At 40.2% G+C, this 16426-nt stretch overlaps 1 protein-coding gene across 2 annotated transcripts in view; it reads right to left on the minus strand.

The window, feature by feature from the left end:
* CFAP57 (cilia and flagella associated protein 57) overlaps window positions 1-16426 on the minus strand; it is an 87716-nt gene that overhangs the window by 57011 nt on the left and 14279 nt on the right. For both annotated transcript variants that reach the window (XM_054497056.2, XM_054497060.1), the window contains 5 exons: window positions 15966-16173; window positions 14465-14617; window positions 3622-3761; window positions 2668-2833; window positions 1813-1926 (listed from right to left, as the gene is read on the minus strand). In XM_054497056.2, coding sequence (XP_054353031.1) covers window positions 1813-1926; window positions 2668-2833; window positions 3622-3761; window positions 14465-14617; window positions 15966-16173 — 781 coding nt within the window. The remainder of the gene's footprint in view (window positions 1-1812; window positions 1927-2667; window positions 2834-3621; window positions 3762-14464; window positions 14618-15965; window positions 16174-16426) is intronic.

The raw sequence follows: 16426 nt of genomic DNA on the forward strand, positions 1-16426 counted from the left end.
ACAACTATCTGATTCCGAGTTCTCTTTGTATCTTTATTTTCAGTCTTTCATTGGCTCCTCTTCTTTCACCAGTCTCTTAAATGTTGGTCTTCCCTCTGCTGTCCAATATTCTTCTCAGATTCCACATAGGCCCTTGGTGATCTAATCTATGCCTCTGACTTCCTCTACTTTCTAATTCCCCAAATCTTCACACTCAGCCCTGACTTCTTTCCTGACCTCCACACACACACATCACACTTCTGTGCACATCAGATATAACATGGCCAAAATGGAACTTCATCTCTTTCTTCTCTCTGCCTCCGCTACTAAAGTCATGGTTTAGTTCCTAAACCAGCTTTCACCTTCACATCCTAACTGCTCTCCATCACTCCAATTTCCTTCCACTCTAATCCTTCCTCAATACTGTTCGGAGAGTTACCTTTCTGATCCCATTACTTTCTTGCTTAAATCCTTTCCGTTGTTTCTCGTCACCTAGAGACTAAAGTCCAATTCCTTGGCATGGCATACACTACCTTCTACGATGCAGCCAACCTTTCCTACTCCCTCTTTATCATCGCTGAAATGTGTCCAGTGTTCCAGCCATATGAACCAACAAGCACTGTCCTATTTCAGACCTCCATTTCATCATCTCCAACAAGTCCTTCTGCCTAGAATGCCTCTCTTTTCCAATGGCCTCTTCTCTCCAAATTCATCTGCGGACTTCTTACGCTTTCTACGCCTCTCCCTCTTAATCATGCCTCACATCTAATCTACTACTCTAGGACCTAGTGATTTTACTTTCTTTTTTTCTTTTCCTTTTCTTTCTTTCTTTCTTTTTTTTTTTTTTCAGACAGGGTCTTACTCTGTCACCCAGGCTGGAGTGCAGTGGTGTGATCATGGCTTATTGCAGCCTTGACCTCCTGGGCCCAAGTGATCCTCCTACCACAGCCTCCCAAGTAACTGGGACCACAGGTGTGTGCCACCACACCTGGCTAATATTTTTTACTTTTTGTAGAAACAGGGTCTCCTTATGTTGCCCAGGCTGGTCTCGAACTCCTGAGTACAAGCGATCCTCCTACATCGGCTTCCCAAAGTGCTTAGCTTATAGGCATAAGCCACCACGACTTTACTTTCTAAAATCATTTGAATCCATCCACTTCTCCCTAACTGTATCACCACCACTATTATCTACGGTGCAGATATCCACAATAGCCTCCTTACCATTTCTACCCTCTCCCCCTTCAGTAGTCTTCACTCTGCAGCCAAAGTAATCCTTCAAAATGCAAATCTGGTCATATCATTCTCTGCCCTGAAAGTCTTCCATGATTTCAAGGAATAAGAAGGATAAATCCTTACAAGGCCTACAAGTTTCCATGCATTTGGGCTCCTGTGACCTCTCCAATCTCAGCCCATCTTTACCCCATGGTTTATCCTGGCACCACATTCCAGGCCCACAGACTTTCATGTCCTCTGACACCCTATGAGTCTCCCATCTCTGGCCTTTGGATCCCTATCTGCAATGATTATCCCCACCAGTTGTGTCTGATTAACTCCTACTCACTCTTATACGACCAAGCCTTTGCAAATACAGCCACTTAAATTATGCCGCCCCCTTCATTATTTCTCTCACAACAACACCATGTTTTTCTTTCAGTGGAACTGCAATTAGTAACTACATTTTTCTGTGCATTTGTTTTATTGTCTCTTTCCCCAAGTAGACAGTGAACCCATGAGGAAAGGAACCACCTCTCTTTTGTTCACCCGTATCCCACTGGCTGGCGGCATGCTTGGCTCCGTGCCCCTTGTTTCCCCGGAGACTGTTCACTCACTTACCTTCCCTGTGTGTCCTTTCAGGCTTGAGATGTTCTCTAGGCTCGTGGTGGTGTAAACGTGAATCACATTTCCATTGACTGCAGCAAACAGGTGACCTCCGTTGCTAAAGGAACACTATAGGGAAAGACAGCAAGAGAGAAAGCAAGCAGGAAGTGAGCAGTCTAATAAGAGGTTACAGTCAAGAGGTGCTTTTCCCAACGAGTTCAGACTGAAACTACGTGTGAGGGTGGGAGTGGGGGGGAAGGTGCAAATGAGACTGAGGAGTGGCTGACATTGTCAGACACTTTCATTATTCCTGTAACTCATAGTGGCCAGATGCTGACACTGCCAGGCCCACAAATCATTAAGCCGTTGGGACCACCAGCAATCATTTTGCCTGTAGAAGCACGTTTCAGAACGAGGGAAGTAATTCCTGAAATCATTGCCTTGTTTCTGCAAGTCACCTCAGGGAAAGCTGATGAGCTCTTTATCACCTCTCACCATTGATGCTTATTTTTCCCTGGCTTCTCCGTCTCCAACCTCACCTTCTTAGCTGTGACTCTGATTCTGAGATTACTTTTCTTTTAAAATATTTGTTAATATTCCACAATTACAGAAAGGACTTATCATAGCGGGGATCTCACAAGGTTTTAGGTTCAATGAAATAGTGTGGTGGACATAAGAAAATGGGGATGGAACCCTATACTCAATAAGGTTGCTGGGAAAATAACTGGATTTCCTCCTTCCCCCTTTTCTTAAGCTGCTGTAGTTCTCCAAGACAGATTTTGGTCCCACCTCCCCAGACCATGTTAGTTCCTGATATTTCAGCCATGGCTTTCTAAGAAACTGGACTTTTGTCTTCAGCAGTTTTTTTACCTCTCTGCATCCTCTAACAGAGTATTCTTTGAAAGAACGTATATCATCAATGAGTAGATTCATGAGGCGTAGTTTGTCAGCAAACCCTACTACAATGAAGTGTCCAGATGGATGAAGGCTGATGGAATATGCCTCTTCTTGGTATTCCTTAAATAGTTCCAGGGTGCTGTGAAAAAGATCAATTACTGAATTGTAAGCCTAGCTCACTAAATCCCTCCAGTCATCTACTGTATCTGATATATATTGTTATCATAGTATTTGAGACACACTACTATTTGCAATTGTTGGTTCCTCTCTTTTCTAGATCTTGGTTATTAGGGGATAATGTCCAGCATGGAGCATGGTAGATAGGGAGACTGGTCAAGGTGTGGTCTAGCGATGCTGAAGACATAGCTCTGTTTAGATTCCAAAATTCATGAGTATTGTCCAAGTATTTTTCCCCCAGAAGCCCCAGAAGTTGTACATAAGAACAAAGAAAACAGTAGGGGGTGGGGGTCCACCTAGGGTTGGAGCTTCCCAGGGAAGCTGTGCTGGAAGGTAAAGTCAGGAGGGAGTTGGGGGTGGTTGAGATAGTGATGTCCTGGGAGAAAGACGAGGAAGAAAGCGTCTGGAGAGCTCCCTGAAGCAAAGAGCAGTTCCTGTGGGAAACAAGGGGATAGGAGAGCTGGAGGGACCCAGGAGTTTATGTAAGAAGGTGAGAGACTGGGGTGTTATCTTCATCTCTTCATGTCCCCAGTGTCTAGCATGTGGTAAGCATTAAATAAACCACAAAGTAGTTTTCTAGCCCATGCAAGAGTGAGAAACAGGTAGGCTGACTGACTTGATTTTTTAAAAATCTTTTCCAACTGAAAGCTTCCAAATAATTAAAGTTTGGAACACTGTAATTAAAATAATTCACATAAATTAACAACTGGAGTCTTGCATAATAAAGTAGGCAAGCCTTTCATTCCTTACTTTGTTTCATAATTCCAAAGGCGGATGGATCGATCCAGAGAACAGGTGGCTATAAGGGGTTTGCGGATGCAGGTAGCTAGACCGGTGATGGGTGCTGAGTGCAATGGATACATCAAATACTCAAAGTGAGCAGGCTCCCCCTAGAGAAATCATACAGAACAAGATCCTGCAGAGTAAGCAAAAGCCTGGCTGTACATGTCAGCTCTAATTAGTTCCCATGAACATTAATTAGCCTGGGTGCACAGAAATCAGGCTGTGGCTAAACTGTTTGAATATTATGCATATTTTCCTGAGCCAATATTATTATTATTTTCATTTTTATTTTATTTTATGTTTGAGACGGAGTCTTGCTCTGTCCCCTAGGCTGGAGTGCCGTGGCGTGATCTCAGCTCACTGCAAGCTCCGCCTCACGGGTTCACGCCATTCTCCTGCCTCAGCCTCCCAAGTAGCTGGGACTGCAGGTGCCTACCACCATGCCCGGCTAATTTTTTTTTGTATTTTTAGTAGAGACAGGGTTTCACTGTGTTAGCCCAGGATGGTCTCGATCTCCTGACTTCGTGATCTGCCCACCTTGGCCTCCCAAAGTGCTGGGATTACAGGCATGAGCCACCGGGCTCGGCTGAGCCAATATTATTTTTAAACATTATTTTATTGGCAATAAAATATTTTCTTCAATGGATATCTTAGAATTTAATTTAACCCTTCCTCTGCTGTAGGAACATTTAAGTGGCTTCCAATTTTTGTTATTTATTATAGGAATAACACTAGACTAAATATGCTTGCACAAGTCTTTGTATCTCTCTGATTATTTCCTTAGCATACATTTCTAGAAGTGGAATACTGGGAAAAATTGTATGAATGATTTTTAAGGATCTGGATAAATAATGCCAAGTTTCTCTCTGGAGAGACTGCACTAATTATCACCAGTAGCAAATGAGAGTTGGATGGATGATTTTAAATTGAAATGCATCCTACTGCACTGGTTATGTAGGTTACAGATATCTGTCATCAGAGGCATTGTTTCTGGAACACCTGAATGAGCAGTGATCGTTGGGAAATTTAACGAGATGTACATATTTAGGACTGTTCACAAGCCAAGACAAAGGCTGAAATGGATTTTTTTTTTTCAAATTCTGCCCCTCTGCCACTTATAAATTTATCTGCATCCACTCTATCCTACGCTAGTATCTCCCATCCAAGTACTAACCAGGCCTGGCCCTGCTTAGCTTCTGAGATCAGACAAGATCAGGTGCATTCAGGGTGTTATGGCTGTAGACCCTACTATCTCAGAGAAAGACATGCTATGCTGGGTAGGCAGGCACAGGTTATTGTTATTCTTCTCCATCTGTTACCCTTTCTTTCTCCAATATCTTCAACCTGCCTGTCTCTATGAGCACATTCCTATTAGCTTTTACACACTCAAATCTCTCTTGTCTTAAAAACAAAAGCAATGCTCTCTCTTCCCCCTCTGCCTGAGGAGTCATGTAATGATGGGGAATCACACAAGTGGGCTTACCAGTTTCACTGCAAATGCATGACCACAAACCTCCAGTGGGCATTTAACCCTGCCTGGTAACTCTACCATATTTTTCAATAAATTCACATTCTAAATATCCCAGATAAGTATGTCATACTATTTATTCTCCTTTTCAAACATTCCAACCTTTTTCTTCCAATTCTAAATCTCATCTGATGACATTATCTCATATTTCCTTGCTTTCTGTATCTTTGTTTTCATTTTGCATCTCAGAAGCAGACTTGCAGAGATTCATCATAAATTCATATAAGACAAATTTTATTTTATTTCGCTCCTTTCTTTCTCAATTTTTACTTCCGTTCCTCCCTATGATAAGTAGGCACCAACAAAAGGATTTTATGTATGTCACTGACTATATACATATGTGTTTTATATTTCTATAAATGATATTGTTCTTCAGATCTCTTTCTGTACTTTTACTTTTTTCTCAACACGAAATTTTTAAGGAATCATCTATGTTGCAGTATGTACAATTTGCTTCTAACTGATGTTTGATATTCTACAGTATGCATCTAGCTACGTTACTTCTTCATTACCACTAGGGATGAACATGTGGATCGTCTTCAACCCTCCATTGCTACAAACACTATGGTGAATATCTTTGTCCATGTTTTTTTTTTTTTTCTTTTTTTCTTTTGAGACGGAGTCTCACTCTGATGCCAGGCTGGAGTACAGTGGCGTGATCTCGGCTCACTGCAACCTCTGCCTCCCAGGTTCAAGCGATTCTCCTGCCTCAACCTCCCTAGTAGCTGGGACTGCAGGCACATGCCACCATGCCCAGCTAATTTTTGTATTTTTAGTAGAGACGGGGTTTCACCATGTTGGCCAAGGTAGTCTCGATCTCTTGACCTTGTGATCCACCCGCCTCAGCCTCCCAAAGTGCTGGGATTATAGGCGTCAGCCGCCACGCCTGGCCTGTCCATGTTCTTTAATGGCTCTGTAGGATCAAATTCCTAGTATGTATCCAGTGCAGACTACTGGATAACAAGGTACATGCATTCTCTATTTGACCAAGAACTATCAGATTCCTTGCTAGAATGGCTGTATCAGTTTACACTCCCATCATCACCATATTAGGGTTATTATTCTCCCCTGTCCTCAGAAATCTCTGGTAATAAGTGGATTTTTAATTTTTGACAATATAGTAATGAAACTTCTTATAAAGAAGCATCTCAGAGTTGTATTAATTTGCATTTTTCTGTTCACAGGCAACAAAATTCCCTACGGCAGCACCCAAAGGCTTGAAATTAGCCATTCCAAGTGTGTCCAAAAAACTAAAGGAAACCATGATTAAACAAGTAAAGGTAGAAATGATATGCATCAAATAGAGAAGAATAAAAGGATCCATCAATATAGGGATAGAACTGTAAGAAAATAGAAATTCTAGAGTTAAAAAGTACAATAACTGAAATGAAAAATCCACTAGAGGTGCTCAAGAATAGATCTGAACTGGCAGAAGAATTAGTGAACTTTATAGATCAGTAAAGATAAAGCAATTTGAAGAACAGAGAGGAAAAAGAATTAGAAATTTACAGAGCCTCAGAAAAATGTGGGACACCATTAAGCACACCAACTAATGCATAAAATGAATGCTAGAAGGAGAGGAGAAAGAGAAAGGAACAGAAAAAACATTTTCATAAATAATTGCTGAAAATATTATAAATTTATTGGGAAACATCAATGTACACATATAGGAAGCTCAATGAACTCCAAGTAGGAAAAACGCAAAGAGTTCCAAAAACAGACACATTTTGGTAAAAATAATGAAAGCTAAAGATGAGAAGAAAATTTTGAAAGCATCAATAGAAAAATGACTGATCACTTACAAAAGAGCCCCAATAAGATTAACAGCAGATATCTCAGCAACAACAATGGAAGCCAGAAGAGAATGGGATAACATGTTCAAAGTGCTTAAAGAAAAAGCTGTCAAACGAAAATCCAGCAAAGCTATCTTTTAGAACTAAAGGTGAAAAAAACATTACAAAAAAAACTGAAAAAATATGTTGCTAGCAGATTTGACTTACAGAAAATACTAAAGGAAATCCTTTAGGTTGAAAGCAAGTTACTCCAGATAGTAATTCAAATCCACACAAAACAAAGAGCACTGGTAAAGGTAATTATAAAAGACAATATAAATATATATTTCATCATCTTTTAGCTGATTTAAAAAGCAATTGTATGAAACAATATGCATATAATATACTGTTGTTGCTATAACATATAGAAATGTAATATATTTCCCAGTAATAGCACACAAATGGTGGGTGGGAACAAATGTGTACCAGATTAAAGAAATGACTTCAATGGTAACTCAAACTCAAGGAACAAATGAAGAGAACCAGAAATGATAGTAAAGGTTAACATAAAAAGACTATAAATATATAATTGCTCCCCATTCTAACCTCAGCTTCTTTAAAATATATAAAATTATATAAGGTAATAATCATAAGAATATGTTATTGGGGTTTGTAACACTCATAGATGTAATATGTATAACAATAATACCATTAAAAAGGGGAAAGGGAAGGTAGCTATGTGGCAATAACATTTCTATATGTTACTAGTATTAAGTTAGTATGAAATTGAATCAAACTGAATCTGATTATATCGAGTGAAAGTGTGTATGGTAAGCCCTAAGAAATAATTAAAAATATATAGGGAAAAACAATTAAAGATATTAAAACACTACCTTAAAATTTTATTTAATGTGAAAGAAGGCATAGAGAGGAACAGAAGAACAAAAACCCCATGATACACACACACAAAAAGGTAAAATGGTAGACATAAATTCAACTATACCAGTAATAACATTAAATGTGAATTGATTAAACAATCCAATCAAAAGAGATTGTCAGACTGGATAAAAAAAGATTAAATTATATGATGTGTATAAGAGACACAGTTTGGAATCGAAGATACAAATATATTGAGAGTAAAAGGATGAAAAAAGGTATACCATACAAACAGCAACAACAAAAATGCTGGTGTGGTTATAGTAAGATCAGGCAAAATAAGCTTCAAAATAGAAAATGTTACTAGAAATACAGACATATTTTATAATGCAAAATGGTCAACCCATCAGGAAAATATATTAATTGTAAAGATATGTGCACCTAAAAATAGAGCACCCAAATGTATAAAGTAAAAATTGTCAAGAATGGAGGGGAAAATAGACAGCTCAACAATAGGAGTTGAAGATTGCAATATACCACTTTCTTTCTTTTTATTTTATTTTTTGAGATGGAGTTTTTACTCTTGTTGCCCAGGCTGGAGTGCAATGGCACGATCTCGGCTCACCGCAACCTCCACCTCCCGGGTTCTAGCAATTCTCCTGCCTCAGCCTCCCGAGTAGCTGGGATTGCAGGCATGCGCCACCACGCCCAGCTAATTTTTTTGTATTTTTAGTAGAGACTGGGTTTCACCATGTTGGTCAGGCTGGTCTCGACCTCTCAACCTTAGATGATCCACCCACCTCGGCCTCCCAAAGTGCTAGGATTACAGGTGTGAGCCACCACACCCGGCTTTTTTATTTATTTATTTTTTTGAGATGGAGTTTCACTCTCATTGCCCAGGCTGGAGTGCAACAGCACAAGCTTGGCTCAACACAACCTCTGCCTCCTGGGTTCAAGTGATTCTCCTGCCTCAGCCTCCCAAGTAGCTGGGATTATAGGCATGCGCCACCACGCCTGGCTAATTTTGTATTTTTTTAGTAGACACGGAGTTTCTCCATGTTGGTCAGGCTGGTCACGAACTCCTGACCTCAGGTGATCTGCCCACCTCGGCCTCCCGAAGTGCTGGGATTACAGGCATGAACCACCACACCAGGCCATGCAATACACCACTTTCAAAAACAATCAAGACAAGTAGGCAGAAGATGACAAGAAACAGAAGATTTGAACAACACTAAAAACCAACCAGACCTAACAGACGTATATAGAACATCCAACTCAATAATAACAGAATATACATTCTTCTCAAGTGCATATAGAGCAGTCTCCAGAACAGATTATATGCCAGGCCAAAAACAAACCTTAATAAATTTAAAAGAATAGAAATAATACAAAATATATTCTCTAAGCACAGTGTAATTAAATTAATAATTAATAACAAACAGAAAGAAACTGGAAAACTCACAAATAAGCAGAAATTTAACAACACACTCCTAAAACCAATGGGTCAGAAAGAAATCAAAAGAGAAATTCCAAAATATTTGAGATTAATGAAAATAAAGACATAGCAAAATTTATGGTAAGCAATATTAAGAGGAATTTTTTTCTGGCTGCAAATACCTACATTTTCAAAAAAGAAAGATCTTAAATAAATAACCTAATCTTCTACCTTAAGACACTGGAAAAAAAAAAAAAGAGTAACCTAAACCTAAAGCAAGCCAAAGGAAGGAAACAGTAAAGATTAGAGTGAACATTAATGAAATAGAGAATAGCAAAGCAATAGAGAAAAATCAATGAAACCGAAAGCTGATTCTTTAAAGAGACCAAAAAAAAGGTGGGGGGAGGAAAATCATATTAATATAATCACAACTGAAAGAGGGAATATTACTTTTTTTTTTTTTTTTTTTTTTGAGACAGAGTCTTGCTCTGTCACCCAGGCTGGAGTGCAGTGGCACGATCTTGGCTCACTGCAAGCCCCGCCTCCCAGGTTCACACCATTCTCCTGCCTCAGCCTCCCAAGTAGCTGGAACCACAGGTGCCCGCCACCACGCCTGGCTAATTTTTTGTATTTTTAGTAGAGACGGGGTTTCACCGTGTTAGCCAGGATGGTCTCGATCTCCTGACCTCGTGATCCGCCCACCTCGGCCTCCCAAAGTGCTGGGATTACAGGCGTGGGCCACCGCGCCTGGCTGAAAGAGGGAATATTACTATTAAGCTTACAGAAATAAAAAGGATCATAAAGGAATACTATGAACAATTGCATGCCACTAAATTAGACAAATAGACAAATTCCTAGAATGACACAAAAACTGAAACTGGCTCAAGAAGAAATAGACAATCTAAATAGATGAAAATAGGTAAAGAGATTAATTAGAAAAAGAAACTTTCCACAAAGAAAAGCCCAGGCCCAGATGACTTGACTGGTGAATTCTACCAAACACTTAAAGAAGAATTAATACCAATTCTTCACAAACACTTCAAAAGATCAGAAGTGGCTGGAACACTTCCCAACTCATTCTATGAGGCCCTGATGCAAAAGCAGTCAAAGACATCACAAGAAAACTACAGATCACTATTTCTTATAAATATAGATACAAAAATCCTCAACAAAATACTAGTAAATTGAATATACTAATACGAAAATGATTATATACTATGGCCAAGTGGATTTTATCCCAGGAATGCAAGGGTGGTTTAACATCTGAAAATCACTTAGTATAATATACTATATTAATAAAGTCAAAACGAAAACTCACACAATCATTTCAATAGACACAGAAAAAAAAATTTGACAAAATCCAACAGCCGTTCATGATAAAAACATTCAACAAACTAGGAACAGAAGGGAACTTTTTCAGCCTGATAAACAGTATCTTCAAAAAAACCTGCAGACAGCATCAAACTTAATCGTTAAAGACTGGATGCAGCCGGGCACAGTGGCTCATGCCTGTAATCCCAGCACTTTAGGAGGCCGAGGCAGGCAGATCACGAGATCAGGAGATCGAGACCATCCTGGCTAACACGGTGAAACCCTGTCTCTACTAAAAATACAAAAAATTAGCCGGGCGTGGTGGCAGGTGCCTGTAGCTCCAGCTACTCGGGAGGCTGAGGGCAGGAGAATGGCGTGAACCCGGGAGGCAAAGCTTGCAGCGAGCCGAGATTGCGGCACTGCACTCCAGCCTGGGTGACAGAGCAAGACTCCGTCTCAAAAAAAAAAAAAAAAAAAAAAAAAAGACTGGATGCTTTTTCCCTAAGATTAGGAACAAGACAAGGATCTGCTCTCATCACTGATATTTGACATGATACTAGAGGTTCTAGCCATGGCAACTAGGCAAGGAAAATAAGTAACAGGCATTCACAGATTGGAAAGGAAGACTAAAACTACCTCTATTGCAGATGTCATGATCTTATATATAGAAAATCCTAAGGAATTCACTAAAAACACTGATAAAATTTGGATATTTGTCTCCTCCAAATCTCATGTTGAAATGTAATCCCCAGTGTTGAAGGTGGGACCTGGTGGGAGGTGCTTGGATCATTGGGGGCATATCCCTCATGAATGGTTTAGTGACATCCCCTTGGTGATGAGTGAGTTCGTGAGAGATCTGTTTGTTTAACAGTGTGTGGCATCTCTCACCTCCCTCTCTTGCTCCTGCTCTCACCATGTGATGTGCATACTACCCCTTCATCTTCCACCATCATTGTAAACTTCCTGAACCCTTACCAGAAGCAGATGCCAGCACCACGCTTCCTGTACACCCTGCAGAACCATGAGCTAATTAAACTTCCTTTCTTTATAAATTACTCAGTCTCAGGTATTCGTTTACAGCAAAGCCAGAATAACCTAATACAAAAACTATTGGAACTAATAAATGAGTTTAGCAAGGCTGCAGGAGACAAGATCAGTATGCAAAAATTAATTGTATTTCTATACACTTAGAATGAACAATCCAAAAATGAAATTAGGAAAATAATTCAATTTACAATAGCATCATAAAGAAGAAAATTTTTCAGAATACATTAACAAAAGAAGTGCAAAAGTTATACTCTGAAAACTACAAAACATTCTTGAAACAAATTAAAGACAATCTAAATAAATGGAAAATATCTCATGCTCAAGAATTGGAAGGCTTAATATTGTTAAGATGGCAACAGTCCCCACATTGATCTATAAATTCAATGCAATCCCTATAAGGATCCCAGATGGCTTCTTGTAGAAATTGAAAAGCTGACTGTAAAATCCATATGGAATTGCAAGGGACACAGACTACCCAAAACAATCTTGATAAAGTAGACCAAATTTGCAAGATTCACAATTCCCAATTTTAAAGTTTGCTACAAAGCAGCAGTTATCAAGACAGTGTGGTACTGGCATAAAGATAGACAGATCAATGGAACAGAATTGGAAGTCCTGAAACAAACCCATGTGTCAACTGATTTCCAACAAGATGCCAAGACTAGTCAATGGAGAAAGACTAGCCTTTTCAACAAATGAGGCTGTGACGACTGGATATCTACATGCCAAAGAATGAAGTTGGACCCCTATACCATCCCATATACTCAAATGAATTCAAAATGGATTAAAGACCTAGATGTAAGAGCTAGCACTATGAAACTCTTAGAAGAAATACAGAGGTAAATCTTCATGGCCTCAGGCATTGGCTTCTTAAATATAACACGAAAAGCACAACCAACAAAAGAAAAATAGATAAATTCAGTTTCATCAAAATTGAAAACTGTTCATCAAAAGACAACATCAAAAAAGCGAAAAGACAACCCACAGAATGGGATATAGTATTTGCAAATCACATATCTGATAAAGGACTTATATCTAGAATTATAAATAACTGTTACAACTCAATAATAAAAAGACATATGACTCAATTTTTTAAATGGGCAAAAAATCTGAATAGACATTTCTTCAAAGAAGAATTAGAAATTCTTGAAAAGACGTTCATCATTAATCACCAGGTAAATGCAAATCAAAACCACAATGAGATACCACTTCTTACCCAGTAAGATGGCTATAATAAAAAAGATAATAACAAGTTTTGGCAAGAATATAGAGAAATCAGAATGCTCATATACTGCTTATGGGAATATAAAATGGTCCAGCAACTTTGGAAAACAGTATGGCAGTTCCTCAAATAATTGAACATGAAGTTACCATATGACTCAGCAATTCCACTTCTAGGAAGAGAAATGAAAACCCATCCACATAAAAACTAGTTGCATTATTCATAAAAGCCAAAAGGTAGAAACAACCCAAATATACAAATTTGGTGAATAAAATATAGTATATCCATATAATTTAATATTATTTGGCCATAAAAAAGGAATGAAGTACTGATACCTGCTATAACATGGATGAACATTGAAAACATGCTGGCCAGGTGTGGTGGCTCATGCTTGTAATCCCAACACTTTGAGAGGACGCGGCAGGTGGACTGCTTGAGCTCAGGAGCTCAAGACCAGCCTGGGAAATATGGCAAAACCCTGTCTCTACTAAAAATACAAAAGCTAGCTGGGTGTGGTGGCGTGCACCTGTAGTCCTAACTACTTGGGAGGCTGAGGTGGGAAGATTGCTTGAGCCCAGGAGGTCAAGGCTGCAGTGAGCCATGATCACACCACTGCACTCCCACCTGGGTGACAGAGCAAGACCCTGTCTCAAAACAACAACAAAACCCATTATGCTAAGTCAAAGAAGCCAGTCATAAAAGTCCACGTTTTATGATTCCATTTGTATGAAATGTCCAGAATAGGCAAATCTATATATAGAGACATGAAGTAGGTAAGTAGTGGCCTAGGGCTGGGGTGGGGAGGGGTGATAATTGGGAGGATGGAGGAATAATAATAGCTAAAGGGTATGGGCTTTTTTTTTTTTTTTTTTGAGGTGATAAAAATGTCCTAAGGATGTCTATGATAAATGGTTGCATAACTCTTTGAATATACTAAAAACCACTGAATTGTATACTTTGAATAGGCAATTTGTATGTGAATCATAACTCAATTAAGTTGTTATAAAAAGAAGGACCATTACTGAGAAAGATATGTTAAATCTTCTACTATGATTGTAGATGGTCTATTTTCCTTGTTGTTCTGTCCAGATTTGGTTTATATATTTTGAATCTATGGTATTAGGTACATGCAGACTTAAAATTGTAATATCTTATTGGTACTGAGCCATTTTAAGTACAATATGACCTCTATCTTTAATAGTGCTTTTTTGTTGTAATGTCTGCAGTGTATTTATACTAGCTTTCTTTGTTATTCCAAACAGTAAAAAGGAAAAAGAAACATTTTTATATATACATATTTGTAAACATGAGAAAATATAGCAATAGATTAAATGCCTTAAAATGCAATTTCTGGGTAAAAGGATATGTGGGATTTAAATTTGATGGACAATGCCAATATGTCTGTCCTCCAAAGTTACTGTAGCAATCACAGTCCCACTGAGTCTATCAGCATGCTTCTATGTGAATATCTTAAAATTAGAATTTTGTTTTGCTCTGTATTAAGGGGATGCATGCGTTTATGCTAACTTATTTGGATTAAAATTTGCCCACATGGTGACTAGTCCCCCAGCCAGGCAGATGGGCCCTGGTCTGGAAGGACCATTGCTGGAAAGACTCACCTTGCTGATCTCTGTCAGGGACATGGTGATGCTGTAGAGTTGGTTCTTACTGGTGCTGGCAACCAGAGTTTCCTCTGAGGGGCTGAAGCACAGGCAGAGAACGTCCTGTTTGTCAGACTGACTTGGATCATTGCTCTGTGAGTCCACAGGAATCTGCCCAAGATGCAAAACAGCTATCAGTAATGTCCCCACGTTGTCAGTGTGGCCTTAGGCTTTCAGAGTTTTCTTTTTTTTTTTTTTTTTTGAGACGGAGTCTCGCTCTTTTGCCCAGGCCAGAGCGCAGTGGCGCTATCTCAGCTCACTGCAAGCTCCGCCTCCCGGGTTCACGCCATTCTCCTGCCTCAGCCTCCCGAGTAGCTGGGACAACAGGCGCCCACCACCGTGCTCGGCTAATTTTTTGTATTTTTAGTAGTGATGGGGTTTCACCGTGTTAGCCAGGATGGTCTTGATCTCCTGACCTCATGATCCACCTGCCTCGGCCTTCCAAAGTACTGGGATTACAGGCGTGAGCAACTGCGCCCGGCCTAGGCTTTCAGAGTTTTCTTGGATAACTTTAGCTTACAGACTCCCAGACCAGGCTGCTTCCTGGGATCCTCCTATTCTTTGTTTTTCTGAGAGAGGGTCTGGCTCTGTCACCCAGACTGGAATACAGTGGCATGATCTTCACTCAATGCAACTTCCACCTGCCAGGCTCAAGCCATCCTCTCACCTCAGCCTCCCAAGTAACTGGGACTACAGGTGCACACCACCACACCTGGCTAATTTTTTTTTTTTTTTTTTTTTTGAGACAGTCTTGCTCTGTCGCCCAGGCTGGAGTGCAGTGGTGTGATCTTGGCTTTCTACAACCTCTGCTGCCCGGGTTCAAGCAATTCTAGCTGGGATTACAGACACGTGCCACCATACCTGGCTACTTTTTGTATGTTGTATTTTTTTTTCTTTTTTTGAGACAGAGTCTCAATCTGTCGCCCAGGCTGGAGTGCAGTGGAGCGATCTTGGCTCACTGCAACCTCTGCTTCCTGGGTTCAAGCTATTCTCCTGCCTCAGCCTCTCAAGTAGCTGGGACTACAGGCACACACTGCCACGCCTGGCTAATTTTGTATTTTTAGTACAGACGGGGTTTCACCATGTTGGCCAGGCTGGTCTCAAACTCCTGACCTCATAACTTTTTTTTTTTTTTTTGTAGAGATGGGGTTTCACCATGTTGCCCAGGCTGGTCTAGAACTCCTGAGTTCAAGAGACCCACCCACCTCGGCCTCCCAAAGTGCTGGGATTACAGGCATAAGCCAATATGCTGGTTGATTTTCCTATTTTTAAACTCTAATTCTGTTCACCTCATCCTAAAACCTCTCTCAGGACAGACATCTCGAGTCACCATTTCACCATTTCTGCTCAGCAATCCTGCCCTATCCCTCCCCATCAGATGCCTTCTCAGAGAACTGCTGCTGGGGAACAAATGCCAATAGGACCCCCGTTTTGCTTCTTTTTTTTCTTCCCTCCTTACCCTGATTTCTCTGCTCTCACGGTAAAAATCCTTTTCTTCCATCTTCTCAAACAGCAGAACTCTCCCTGGCCCAGCAGAACAGGCAAATCCCTTTGAATAGGCTGCAATGGCAAACACCTGGGGCATGGACGTCTGGCTGTGGCTACTGGCCGCCACCATCTGTTCATAGGAAGGGAGTGGAGAACTGACTGGTGGAAATTCAATCAGACTGGAAACAAAAAAACAGCATACACAATTTATAGAGACAATCTTGAGGAGATGAATTCTGCTGGGGAGGAGAAAGAAGGCTGTCACTGGGTGTGACAGAAACCACCCAATGATCCCCTTTTCCACAGCCAAATACTACCCTTTGGCCTGGGAACTGTACACAAACTGCACATGGCCAAGCCTAGAAGCAAGAGAGTGCTTGGGGCGTGTGGAGTAGACAGAGGCGAGAGTTGTAGAGGAAAAGAGTCGCAGAT

The sequence above is a fragment of the Pongo pygmaeus genome, chromosome 1 (assembly GCF_028885625.2).
Source record: "Pongo pygmaeus isolate AG05252 chromosome 1, NHGRI_mPonPyg2-v2.0_pri, whole genome shotgun sequence".
Classification (NCBI taxonomy): Eukaryota; Metazoa; Chordata; class Mammalia; order Primates; family Hominidae; genus Pongo; species Pongo pygmaeus.